The sequence below is a fragment of the Thunnus thynnus genome, chromosome 15 (assembly GCF_963924715.1).
Source record: "Thunnus thynnus chromosome 15, fThuThy2.1, whole genome shotgun sequence".
Lineage (NCBI taxonomy): Eukaryota > Metazoa > Chordata > Actinopteri > Scombriformes > Scombridae > Thunnus > Thunnus thynnus.
In genome coordinates this window covers 23431974-23444888 of record NC_089531.1, presented here as the reverse complement: position 1 = coordinate 23444888, position 12915 = coordinate 23431974, and the positions used below count along the sequence as shown (strand labels likewise).

Genomic DNA, 12915 nt, shown 5'->3' with positions numbered 1-12915 from the left:
ACAATGGCATAGCTAGTGCCAGCTGTACCCACAGTAGGTGCATTGTTGAGTGGCACAGCTGTGTCTGATCACAACAGCCAATAAGATGCGCCCTTCTTATTTCTTAAGGCGACTCCCTACTTTGCTCTATACTAGTAGGGAAAGGCGGGTGAGCAGTCGCCCGAAAGTAAAGTGGGCTAATGGCAGTTCAGACAGGAGGAGATGAATAACAGTGTTGTGGGCTGTGAATAAAAATGCAAAGCACAAAAATGGCAATTGTAACGGAGAGAAAGAGGAAGACAGAGGGTTCATGGTGTGAAAGGGAGACGACAGAAGAGTCAGCACAAGAAATGAGCCAGATGAGTTCATTGGGCAGAGAGAAAGATCAAGACGGAAGCATAATAAGAGAATGAAATTGATGAACAACATAGTGTTGTTCTCCTAACAGCCTCATTCTGTCAGCCTCTGTCTCAGACACAAAAGTGACACATCTACAAGTCATTGACACAGTTATCTGTAACCTTCCGGTAATTTCTTTTTAGTGAAAGTGTAGCCTGTTAATGCACAACCACAAAAGGCAGCAGTTTATGTTTTTGAAATTGCCCAGGATGATGGTAAAGTCTGTAATGATTGGAAAATGACAATCCTCTCTCAGTGCTCCTCTCACTTCCACATTCATTTACGAACAGACGTTCAATGCTCCGCGTTCCCTCCGAACAGCGATCGTCCAATCATACAGCAGGTCTATCAAGCTTTGGATGGTGGTTTCGGTTTTTTTTTTAATGCTAGTCCTGTTCTACTGGATTTAGCAACCCTAGCCAGATTCATTATCTGAGATAGTGTTACATTCACCTAACACATTGGTTAGTCCTCACCATAAAAGTCTTCTCTCTCTACAGCATGAAAATACAGACAAAGAGGCATAAATCTAAGTAGCTAAACAGTGTTATACCAGAAGGAAACATACTTACAATTACAATACTAGGACTATCTGCAGGTTTTGCCTCAGTCTTTTAGTGTTAAGTTATGTATGTTGTCACCAAATGATTATTTGAGACCCATTAACGAGTTTCTCATTTTTAAACTAGTCGGCTAAAAGCATAAAAAAGTCAAACAGAGATGGTGGTTTCAACAATGACAGTTGTTATTTTAGTTGGCAAAATTGGAATTCCCAGAATAGAAATGAACAGACTGCTTTTGTCTACCACTGTCTAATATCAAGGACCCCTTGTTTCAGACATCACTAAGAATTTAAAGTGGTAAATCTTCCCGTTATTGTAAACTGCTTAATGTGTTATGCTAGAATAGAAAGCTTGATTAGGAATATCAACAGTAACTAAGTGGAGCTGGACTTTGTGAACGGTCAATTCACCGCTGCATTCTGGTCCAGTGTAGGATTTTCACAGGATGAATCTATCTGGGAGCTGATGACAGTGAATATCTTTAATCATGACAATTTAGAGAAGAGTTTTTTTTTTCCCACACTAGAGTCGTTGTAGAGAGGGAAATGCTTCTGAATCAATGTTTGAACCATGAGATACATAAAACATGTTCATGCATACTTGAGTAAAATCAGTATAGTGTCAAAATCAAATGAATTCCATTCAGGAATTCCCACAGTGAGACAGCGTAGCATTCATGAATAAAATCAACATGTGATCATATAAAACTATATCGTATCAATCAGCACTGCTACTGACTTTCCAGGATCTTTTTTTTTTTTTTCTTTCCCTAACCAGGGCTTTTAAGAGTGTTTTTAAGTGAGATCAGGATGTAGGGCAGGGGTCCAGGTCGCGGACGCCCTATTCCTGTCCACTCCCTCAGCCTCAAGGAATTCCTGCCATTCCCACACATCCCTCAGCAAGGAATTTCTGACACGCCGTGAATGTGGGAAGTCCGCAGCTATGCAGGGACGCACATGTGCACGGTTCTGGTTTCTCTTGTCCCGTAACAGCTGGCTTAGAAACATGATGTGTCCAAGTCAGCTGCTGGGGAGCCATTATGAGATTACGCCTATATGTAACTGCTCTTTAATCAGATAGGGAAGATGCTATATGCGTGAAAGTGTGTGTGCGCACTCTTTTTGTGGTATGTAGGCAACTTTTCCCCCCTCCCTCTGCTGACTGTACCACCCATCCCATCTGTCTTGGTCTAAGGCAGCTGTTGCATTCTGTGTGTGTGTGTGTGTGTGTGTGTGTGTGTATTTTTTTAATACACAGCAAAACACACACCCTGACCCCCTCCCGGTATTTGTCACAATCTCTCCAGGGCAGTCTTGTAGTGGTGTTGTTGAGTAAACGGCTTTGTTGTATCAGCCAGTTTAATGCCCACTTGACCTCTTGGAGGCCCCTACTAGAGTCAAGCCTCTGAGGTGTGTGCCAAGTGTTGACATATTCTGACACACACACACACACACACACACACACACACACGACCCAGTAACAGTCCTGACCTGGAATGATCACTGACTGTGTTGTGGTAGTTTCCATACAGCAAAGGATGATGGACATTTCTGGCATTTCCCTCTCATCCCGTACCCTTTCTCACTCAGGGGTGTAGCCGAATCGGTGGTTTCTGCGTTTGACCACCACCCACTTCACACAGGACCAGTCACCCAGGAAATATTGGGACCAACTGTCAGTTAGACAAGGTTGATCCGGTTAATGGTGCATTTTTGTTGTATTGGATAGACGGCGCATACAAGCAGCCTGGAAAATACTGTTCACCTCGACGTTTGGGGAGTAAATTCTTCTTGGGAATTTAGAGCTTGGCAGCGGACACCGGTTTCTCTGAATTCCTGAATTTAGACATCATCAACAAGGTAATAATTACCTTCTCAGCTGTAGTTAATGTATTATTGATTATCAATGAAAAATGAGGAATGTAATGAAATTTTATATCCCAGTGTTTCCCACAGTATACTTCATCACTCTTGAGGAGGGTGATCATCGACTACTTGTTATTTACTTTTCATTTAGTGCGCCAGCAACTTCATGCGTCACAGCACCCAGAATGAACCCAACAACAGAAAGTTACAGCCCGCTTTTTGTTTTTGTGTGGGGAATGTAACTGTATCGAGTACAGACCAACAACGTGACCAGCAATGACCAAGTCAGCATCATGACTCGGTCACGTCATTGTTTACTGAAAGTTTTGTGGTGATCCTCATTTTAAGCCAGAGGATTCAATGATGCTGTTTTCTTAAGATATCAGATATCACATTGTTTATCATCAGCAAGGTTTCTTTACTGGTGAATACAGTCTTCTTACTTAACAGGCTTCTTGACCGTTTAAAACAATAGTTTTTTTCAGGAGACTTGTCATCACCATGACCAGGCAACCAGCTGACACTCCAGGAAGTCACCGCATCTGGTTGTTTTTCACTAAGAATGAACTACAAATACATCTTTTTCTCAGAATAACAGGCCTAAAAAAAGAAAAGTGAACAACAGTCATTTATTATCGCTTAATAATGAGATTATTAAGTCTTAATGACTAGAAGGTAATGCCTTAATGAAGTTGTGACCTTGAGATAATGGGCCTAAAACATTACAAGCAGCCACAGCTGATCAGGGCTTCCATTGTAGCACCTTAAACAGGTTCATAGCTCAGATGAAGTCACATATTTGTGCACAAGACACAAATGATGATGTGTTTTGGGGGTAAATTGCTTAACATTCATACATGTAGACACATACAGATGTGTAATCCCAGCACAGCCAGTGTCTAGTGGCTCCACTGGAGTGACAGACTGGTGTGTGTTTGATTTTATATCCCAGCCTCTCGTCTACTGTAAGGGTTTCCCCTGTCCATCTCAAGTCTCCCTCCTCATGCTAAGCAGCTTCTCAGGGTGCATAAATGCAGTGCAGGCATATTATAATTACAGCCCCTCCTACACATTGAGGGATTACCTTCAGGAACCTGCCTTTCCAAAAGACAGGCAGATTAGCAGCTCACCTAATGCCACATGAGGTGCACACCAATACCGTGCATCCGCACTACTGCTACTGTGCTCATGACAAGTCCATACTGATAGCTCTGCTACTGCTTGGAAATGTTTGCTCCAGCTTTTCCATATGGACATGTAGACAACCCCAAAATGGGCGGTTTTGGTTGTCTGCTGGATTGGAATATCTCCCCTCAGGAATCCCAGGATTAGCCGCAGCTGCTGCGACTCTGCCCACAGTGGACTGGGATCCCTTCAGCACATCATCCCGTCAGTCTATCATTAGCCGATGGTGGCAGCGGACTACGTTTCCCCATCAGCAAACAAAGCCAGATCTCTAGCAATTTATGGATTTTTACAATTTATGGAAGAATTATCAAGCATGGCTTGCTGGGCAACCAGTCACAAGTGGCGGTATGCCCAGACAGGCTCCGCCCTCATCCAGCTGACAGGTACAACGTTGCGTCTTTGGGGTGGGAGGGGTTGGGAGGGGGAAGGGGCGGGGGTATTGTCTGCCATTGAGCTTTGACAGACAATACTGAACATAGAAAGGAGGAGGAATAGAAGAGAGAAGAAGATAGACACGAGTGTGTGTTTGATGATGACTAATTGGTCTTCTTCTCCCTCACTTTGTTCACCTGTCATTTCCCACCAGCTCCCCCTCGGCCTCTGTTGCTTACTTTCCCTCCCTCACTCTCCACTGTCCCCTTCATCCCCTCCCCCTCTCTCTCTCTCTCTCTCTCTCTGTTCTTCTTCTTCTTCTCTCATCCCAGTTGCATCAGGATTACTTGTCTCATTATCCCACAAATTTTTCATAGTTTTCCTCGTCCGGTTTGCCCAGAAAACCCTCCTTCTTCAGTCTGTGTTGTGTGTGTGTGTGTGTGTGTGGGTGTGAGGGTGTGACCAGGCCACTCTATATTTAGCTGCTGTGCCACTTTCTCCAGTCCCACAGCACTGCAGAGCACAGGGAAGTGATGTGTCTGTGTGTTTAAACTTACCTTTTGTGTTTGCTAAGAGAGGAAATCCACCCCAAAAATACTTCAACACTGCTGTAACACCCAATTCATCGTCAGGCTAAACATAGGAAATATGTCATCATGTTCAGATATTTCCAGATACAATTGCCATAGTGTAATAGTCATTGAAAGATTTTCAGTGAGCTAGACAATTAACAGTAATCATAAAGTAATACTTGGTAATCCTAGCAAGCGATTCTTTAAAACTCAGACTGCTCAAACATGCTGTTAAGTTGCTTTTCCGTCTATCGTATGTCAAACTAAAAGTGCTTCTGTAGAGCTTGTTAAGAGACTAACTGGAAAGGAAACGATAGTTCCTGGAATGCCCCGAACACAACAGACTGATGATATGTAATAGTGCAAGAGTATCCGAGGATTTTGACCTTTCAGAAAATTATTGGATTGTGACAGACAAACGGAGACAGAGCTATTTCTCTCTCAGGGTAAACATGACCATGTACATAAACCCAGTCAGACTGTGGTTACGTTTGCAAAAGAGGAGGAAGAGGAGAGCCGGTAGAAGGAGGAAAAGGTTTTGTGGGTTCAAAATGTGTGTGTATCTGTGTGTTTTGGGGGTTTACAGAGGATGATGTGTGTCTGGGCTGACCTTAATCCAGTAACCGTTAAATCACTGTACAGTAGCACATTCACTCAGCACTACAAAGCACTCGCTGTGTGTGCTCGCTCTACACACACACACGCACACACACACAGTGGTTTTCTGCTCGTCATCTTGTCAACATTAGGTTTTACATTGACCTTTGATTATCCTGCTTGGTGGCAGCCAGCCAATCAGACAGCAAGTTTGTGGGCAACATCAAAGATAGTCGTTTCTTTAGATGAATCACCCCATGGTGAAAAGATGCTGACTTATCTATTTGTGTGCATGTGTTGCCATTCATCCTCAATATGCTCCTCAGAGTGCACATTTAGCTTCACACAGCAACGGCAGTTAGAGATACGCAGCTGCTGTAACTTTCATGTAACGTAAAGGCCGTATTTGAGGTCCACATGACAGAAATGAAGTTGTTTTTAAAAGGCAAATGTTTTGTAGCTTCTACTCATTAGAGGTGGACAAATTCATGTAGGGAAGCAACTAAAGATTATTTTAAATATTGATTAATCTGCTTATATTTTTCGTTATTTTCATGATTAATTGATGAATCATTTGACCTAAAAAAGCAAAATTTCCTAAAACGCAGTGTGAAGCATTAAATTGCCTCAAAAATATTCAGTTTTCTGTCAAATAAGACATAAAAGGAGCAAATCCTCACATATGTCATCACAAATGCTCAGCATTTTTGCTTGAAAAATTACAGTTTTCAAAATACTTGCTGAGCGACTATTCCTTTTCAGCTCTAGATTCATAGAAGCATAAAAATCTGTTAGGTACCAAACAAAGCCACAAAGTGTTTGTAACAATTGTTAACAATGTTTGTTTTATTTTAACTTTTGTTCCTATTGACACATTTTTCCATGTCAGTTCTCATGCAGTAGTTATGCACAGTAAAGAAAGAAAACATGGTTCCAGCTGCATGTTATGAGATGAGGATGCAACAGCAAAACCTGTATATCAGGGGTTCAGACCAAAAGATCCACAATCTGCAGCTTTTTATTTCTACCAAACACAACCACAGATTTGACTTATTAGTTTATAGTATTTGGTTGCCAAGCAAAACTGCCAAACATCTAATGGTTGCTGCTTCTCAAATGTGATAATGTGATTGAATTTCTCTTTTATATCACTACTTGCCCAATTTGAATCGTTTGTCAGGCAAAACAAGACATTTGAAGGTGTTATTTTGGGCTCTGGAAAGTTGTGATAGGCTTTTTTCACCTTTTTTCGACAATTTATCACTAAATCACTCATCAATAATGAAACTAATCATTAGTTGCAGCCCGACTTGTTACCCCATAGAGAGTAGACCCCGGTCCATGTGTGGTTCCTAGATATAGAGGCAGAGCAAGAGCCACCCCCATCCCCCCCCCCCCCCCCACACGCCAACCTCCTCTCATACAAATAACTACAAGCTCACTCTCTACAGGAGCGCAGTGGGAAATGTAGTTGATCATACTAATTTGTTTTTGTGGCACCCTGAAGGAGGGCAGTAGACAAATGAGAGGAGGAAAGAAGAGTAAAAATAGAGACAACTCCTGATCTATCTCCTCCGGTGGCGGAAAGAATTAGCATCTCATTAGCATCCAGTCACAAATACGACGACATGCTGAAAGAAGAGAACAGAGTACAATTCACTCCGAGTGCCTGGGAGGGATGTGTGCGCAAGTTTGCATCATAACAATAGTAAAAGGCCAACTGAGAGATTACTACTTCCCTTTACAGTCATTCTTGTTATGTAATAAATGGCAACAATCTGTGTGTATGTGTGTATCAGTCACAACACGTCTTACTAGTTCACCACCACACTATAAGGCACTTCTTTGTTTTTTTTTCTGTAGTACGTATGTACATCATATATCCTGACACTTTTAGGATAATTTGTGTTAAACACGCTATGAATTGCACCCAATTAAAGTTTCAGATAACTTGTGAAAGAAAGCAAAGCAGGAATCTTGCTCAGACACGCAGGATGAGGGTGAAAAAGAGGAGAAAGTCAGTGGGACGTAAAAGTCAAAGAGAGAGAACAACAGCAAAAGAGACACTTGGGTAATATGACTTGTCTGGGTCATCAGTCACACAAACCAGACCTCTGCTCTGTCTCAAGGACAAAATCTGGGTCTATCCTGTCCACCTGCATGTGTCGAAGCTGAGATGTGAGTTTAATCACGTCAGGGAATCTCTCGTGTGTGCGTATTTCTGCGTGCGTGCGTGTTACTTTAACAGGTTTTCACTTATTGAGAATCTCCTGACAGCAATTGATTCACTTCTGGCAGAATATTAGCAGCACAGCGGGGGGGAGGAGGGGGGGGTCTTTGGCACAGTCGCGCCCGTGAGATCCAGCTTGACGTTTATAGGGTGTCAGTTTATTGTTCAGGGTTATTGCTGTGGGGAAGTTTGCATCAGTTCTCATGCTTAACTATCCATTTATTCCAGACGAACCGGTATGTAAAACACATCAGTCCTTGTGCGCCGGAGGATTTCTGCCAAGAAAAAAAAAAGTATCAGTTAAGAAAATGTTCAAGCTTTCATGAAGCTACTAGAGGTTCAGCTACTTTCATGTGATTCATCAGCGGATACAAGCGCTAGCAGACATTTATTTATAGGAAAATGTCACCGATTAGTAGTTTAGGAGAAGTCAAACAGTTAGAGTGGGTAAAGTAACTATATTTATATTCATTCTTCTCAGATGACAACTTGTTGGCCTTCTCTAATAGCGACATTTAGAAAAATCTCCTGACTGCGGTTTGTACAGAAGGTGAAGGGAAATACTGAAAGCTGAGTCTCAGTTTCTAAATTGAAAACATGCAGTCAGTTGACGACGCCAAGGATTTATGAAGCTGAAAGAAAATTCTGGGATAATTGGGGTAATAATTTTTAATGTTCACCTTTTGTTTAGTCCTTTTTTTTTCTCCTCCATTTAACACTAACTGGTAGATGTGAAAATTTACCAGCCACTTTTCATATGTTGGAATCTTGTGAATATCTGCAGTATTTAACAGTGTTACGCTTTAACTCTAGTTGATGGGAACTGAAGTGGCTTATGTAGTTTTACCCCATTTCACCTCTGTTACCGCAAGAGCTACAACAGCTCTTTGTTTCCCCTGAACTTCCCCTGAGTTTGTCTCACCACTACTGTTTCTCCAACCACAGCCTCTGTGCTTCCTCTTGGTTTGTGTGTGTCTGTGTGTCAGTGAATCTTACTGACTTTTTCCTCCATGATGCAAGCAATCTGAAATGGGACTCAATCCCCTGTATTTAAAAGCTTCAGATCTCCAGATTACAAGTGGTCGAAATCTGCTCTGTCCCAAATAATCTGCGCTGAAAGAGGAAGAAAAAAAAAACAAACTCACAGCTTATCAAGGGGGAAAGAACAAGTAGAGACATGACATTAAAAGCAGATAAAAGAGGTTTCATTCTTCCTCCATCTGAGCCTTATTGTCTTACTCTCGCTTCCTTTTCTCTATCTCTACAGGTTTCAGGAGAAATGAGGAGATGAGAGCAATGGAGGTGCTTCCCATCCTCAAAGAAAAAGTTGCCTTTTTGTCAGGTAGGTGTGTGAGCGAGTGTGTGCGTGTCTAGTCTCTCAAGTCTACAAGCCTGGACTGTCTGATCATGGCAGAAAAAGCTAATGAAACATGAAGGAGAGTCCTCACACACACACACACACACACAGCTCCCCGGTATTAAGCCATACACATTCTCCTGCAGCGTCTTTGTCTCACTCACACGCACTCACACAGTGTGGACATAATAATAAGCCGTGCACTCTGCTTGTAAAAACTCACAAGGTCAGACTGAGGCCCAGACACTTGGCCCTTGACCCTTCATCACACACATCCATGTATGCAGACACTACACACAACACACACACACACACACAGACATCCATTGTGTAGCCAGTGTCAGCAGGACTACAGAATAGAGAGCTACAGCTGCCTGTGTCTTTGCCCCCTCCAAGGGAAGTTCAGCCATGTCTGACACACACACACATGCTGACACTCACACACACAAACACACACACACACACACTCGAGTCGTGCCAGGGAAAACTCACAGGAGGCCGAGCTGCAGATATGGAATGCCAAGAACATCCAGCAGGATTATTTGTACAACACACAAAAACATTATTCAGCTCCTGCGTGCGTGCATGCGTGTGTGTGTGTGTGTTAAAGTGTGTGTGTGTGTTATCATCACATGTATCTATGTGTGTGCAAATGCCATTGGAAAAACCTTCATGCAGCAGATCTAAGCAGCGCCGACTGGAGCAGCAAAGTGAAATGTGTGTTAATTGGTGAGCGTGAGCGTGAGCGTGTGCGTGCGTGTGCACGCTCCACTTTGGTCTCCTTGTGTGTGCAGCGAAGGTCACAGGCAGAAACGCAATGATGAGGACGATGACTCAGACAAACACACAGAAACTGAGAGCAGGAGAGACAGGGCGGCGTTGCCATGGAGATGACTTACGGTCAGCAACCGCATCCCATAGTAGACGCTGGCGGAGTAATTGGCTTTGAATTGAAGGAGGGAGGGAGGTAGAGGAGGGACCGCTGGTGAAAAGGAGGGTAAATGAGCTAAGCCTATTATCCCGAATCCGTCCTCTTAATAAATGGGCCATGTTCGCCCTCACTCATGTTTGCCTGTTTGCCACGTGAGCGTTTGATTCTCTCCTCGGAGCAGCCGGGCCGAGCCTACAGGCGCGCAGCAACCCAACTGAACTCACTAATTTGTGGGCTGAGAGCAGTCAGCCTGTGTTTACAAGTTCCCACGTGAGTGGAGCAGCTCTCTGCTTCTGCAACCAGTCAGGAACTAGAAGAAAAATATTATTGTAGTTCCAGAAATTCGTAATTCAGGCAGCCTCATGACTACGTAAACAGTAAATGTTACCTAACTACTAATTACACTGACAGAATAATATTCGAAAGATTCAGACTAGAAGGCTCTTGAAGGCAGAAATACTGTAAACATACAAAATGTCATATATGCAAAATTACACACTGTATAGGTCACTATATAACATACAGAAACCCTGCACTTGGTTGGTCTCTCCACCATTTTGGTTGAGACAGCTATTGCATGAGTTTCCCTGAACATTTGAATGAGATGCATGGTCCCTAGAGAGGATGAATCCTACTGACTTTAGTGATCCCCAAGCTTTTCCTCTAGTGCTACCAGTAGGTGGGGCATTTTATCCATTTATTATGTGGCATGCTTCTTCACCAGCAGGCTGCCAGTATGTGCCACACTTGAAAAATTTAAATCAGGCTGGATCCACACTGAAAGCCTGTTGTAGGCAGATGACCATCTGACACATCATTTGTTCGAACAATAACATTTAGGAGGACACAGCATACAGTTAAGCTCTTAATGTACATTCTTGGATTTAAAACCTGCAGTGTGGAACTTTTACATATAAATGAACGTCCTTTACATTCAAGCCCTTGCCAAACGTGTTGATGAAGCCTATCACTGCCAGGTAAATCTCTCTGTATTTCACAGAATACCGCTTTTTAATCTGGTGTCTGGTGTGACATTCCCGCGCTGGCTGGATGAACGTATACTGCGAATACTCTATGGGCAGAGCTTGCGCACTAGAGACTTCCGCTGGCCGAGCGGCTAACTTCCAGCTAACTTGAACGGGGATAAAATAATTGAATCGTGCGGCTCTTCTAGACTTCCCAAATGTTATCAGACTGAATGGTTCATATTCTGATAGTGAAATGAGTCATTTCTCGGGGGTTGTGTGACGGACAAAACAATTTATCCACCGTTATACAGCAGCAACGGTAGCGACAGAGTAGCCTACGATGTAAGCACGTGTCAACAGTGTTTTTGTAATTACTCTCACTGCCAGAGAGGGGAGACAAAAGTCCCACACTCCAGCTTTAATAGGGTAGCATTTCCTTCTGTTATTGTAGGAGTTTTCTACATTTGTCTGTGTTATGGTTTGCCAGTGTCTGCCTTGTAAATTAGATATTATAAATTAGAATGGTTGCTATTAATTTTATGTATCTAGCAGATTAAATAGTATTTGAAATCAATTGTAAATCTGTTGCCAAAGGCGTTTTAATTAAGCAGGCTCAGCATCTCACATTTGAAGAGCCTATTTCTCATCTGCTGGATTAACTAACTTGTTACTATCATGCCTGTTGTAGTCTTGTCAGACTTTTTGCTGATTTAGTGACACACATGTAACACTCTGCTACTAGGCCGTCTTCACAGGAGACATTTTGTCTTATTATAGAGGGAAAAGCACAGATGTCACTAATAACACTACAGGTTATTAGTGAACCACAAAAGCAAATACAGTGTTTTTAAGTATTTCTTTTTTATTAGACACCTACATTTTCTGTCATGTTCTTACTCTGATGTCACTAACTGTGTGTGTGTGTGTGTGTGTGGCCTCAGGTGGCAGAGACAGACGTGGCGGTCCAGTGTTAACGTTTCCATCACGCAGCAACCATGACAGAATACGAACGGACGACCTAAGGAGACTGATCGCCTACCTCGCCGGCATCCCCAGGTTACACATTCATTACATTTTGGTCTTTGATGTCTGCGCGTGTGAGTACAGTATGTGTGTGCGTTGTAGATTTCTTTTTTTTTTTTCTCAAGGAGAAGGAGAAGCAATACCTCAAAGCGAGGCGAACACCCAGAGCAAGCTGATGAGGCTGTGTAACACGTGAGAGGGCTGAGATGAGCATGTGAGGGATGAGAGAGGAACAGAGAGAGAGGAGAGAGAGAGAGAGAGAAATAATTCAAGACCAGTTAGCTTGCCGCAGCTTTTTTGCTGCCAAAAATCAGTTGTAGAGACATAGTGAGATGCTGAGACAGAGAGGGAAAGCCTGAGCTGAGAGAGGGATGTATAACAGAAAACAAGTGAGGGATCAACAGAGAGAAAGCAGTAGAGAGAGAAAGGAGGAGGAGGAGGAGGAGGGGAGGAGGATTAAAACTGACAGAGAGAGGGAGAGCGCATGTGTGAGGAGGTGTGTGAGCGAGCGAGCGAGCAAGTAAGTGTGTGCGTGTCTGTGTGTGTGTGTGAGAAAGCAAAACAAAGTGTCGCAGTAGCTGAGGCAGTGCAGCAGCAGCAGTAGTTGCTGTGGACGAGTAGCTTCTCACCTCGCAGGTAAAGCATCTCTCCTCTCCAGCTCTGTGTTTACTTCTCTTTTCTCTTTAATCCGGCGCTCGTCTCCTCCCTCCATCCGTCTTAATCCATCCCCTCCTCTCTCCGTCTACTCTCCATTTATCACCACATTATCTATGTAAGGGTTGAAAATACGAGTGAATTCAGTGCAAATCTCCCTCTTTTTTTTTACTTTTTTCTGTCCTTTAGGCGTTCATATTCACACTACCATCGTGTC

General features: G+C 43.0%; 1 protein-coding gene across 5 annotated transcripts in view; it reads left to right on the top strand.

Annotated features, from left to right (window-relative positions):
- The window catches only part of trioa (trio Rho guanine nucleotide exchange factor a), a 73140-nt gene that overhangs the window by 20697 nt on the left and 39528 nt on the right, over positions 1–12915 (top strand). For all 5 annotated transcript variants that reach the window (XM_067611450.1, XM_067611449.1, XM_067611448.1 and 2 more), the window contains exons 3-4: positions 9033–9107; positions 11963–12077. In XM_067611450.1, the coding sequence (XP_067467551.1) occupies positions 9033–9107; positions 11963–12077 (190 nt within the window). The remainder of the gene's footprint in view (positions 1–9032; positions 9108–11962; positions 12078–12915) is intronic.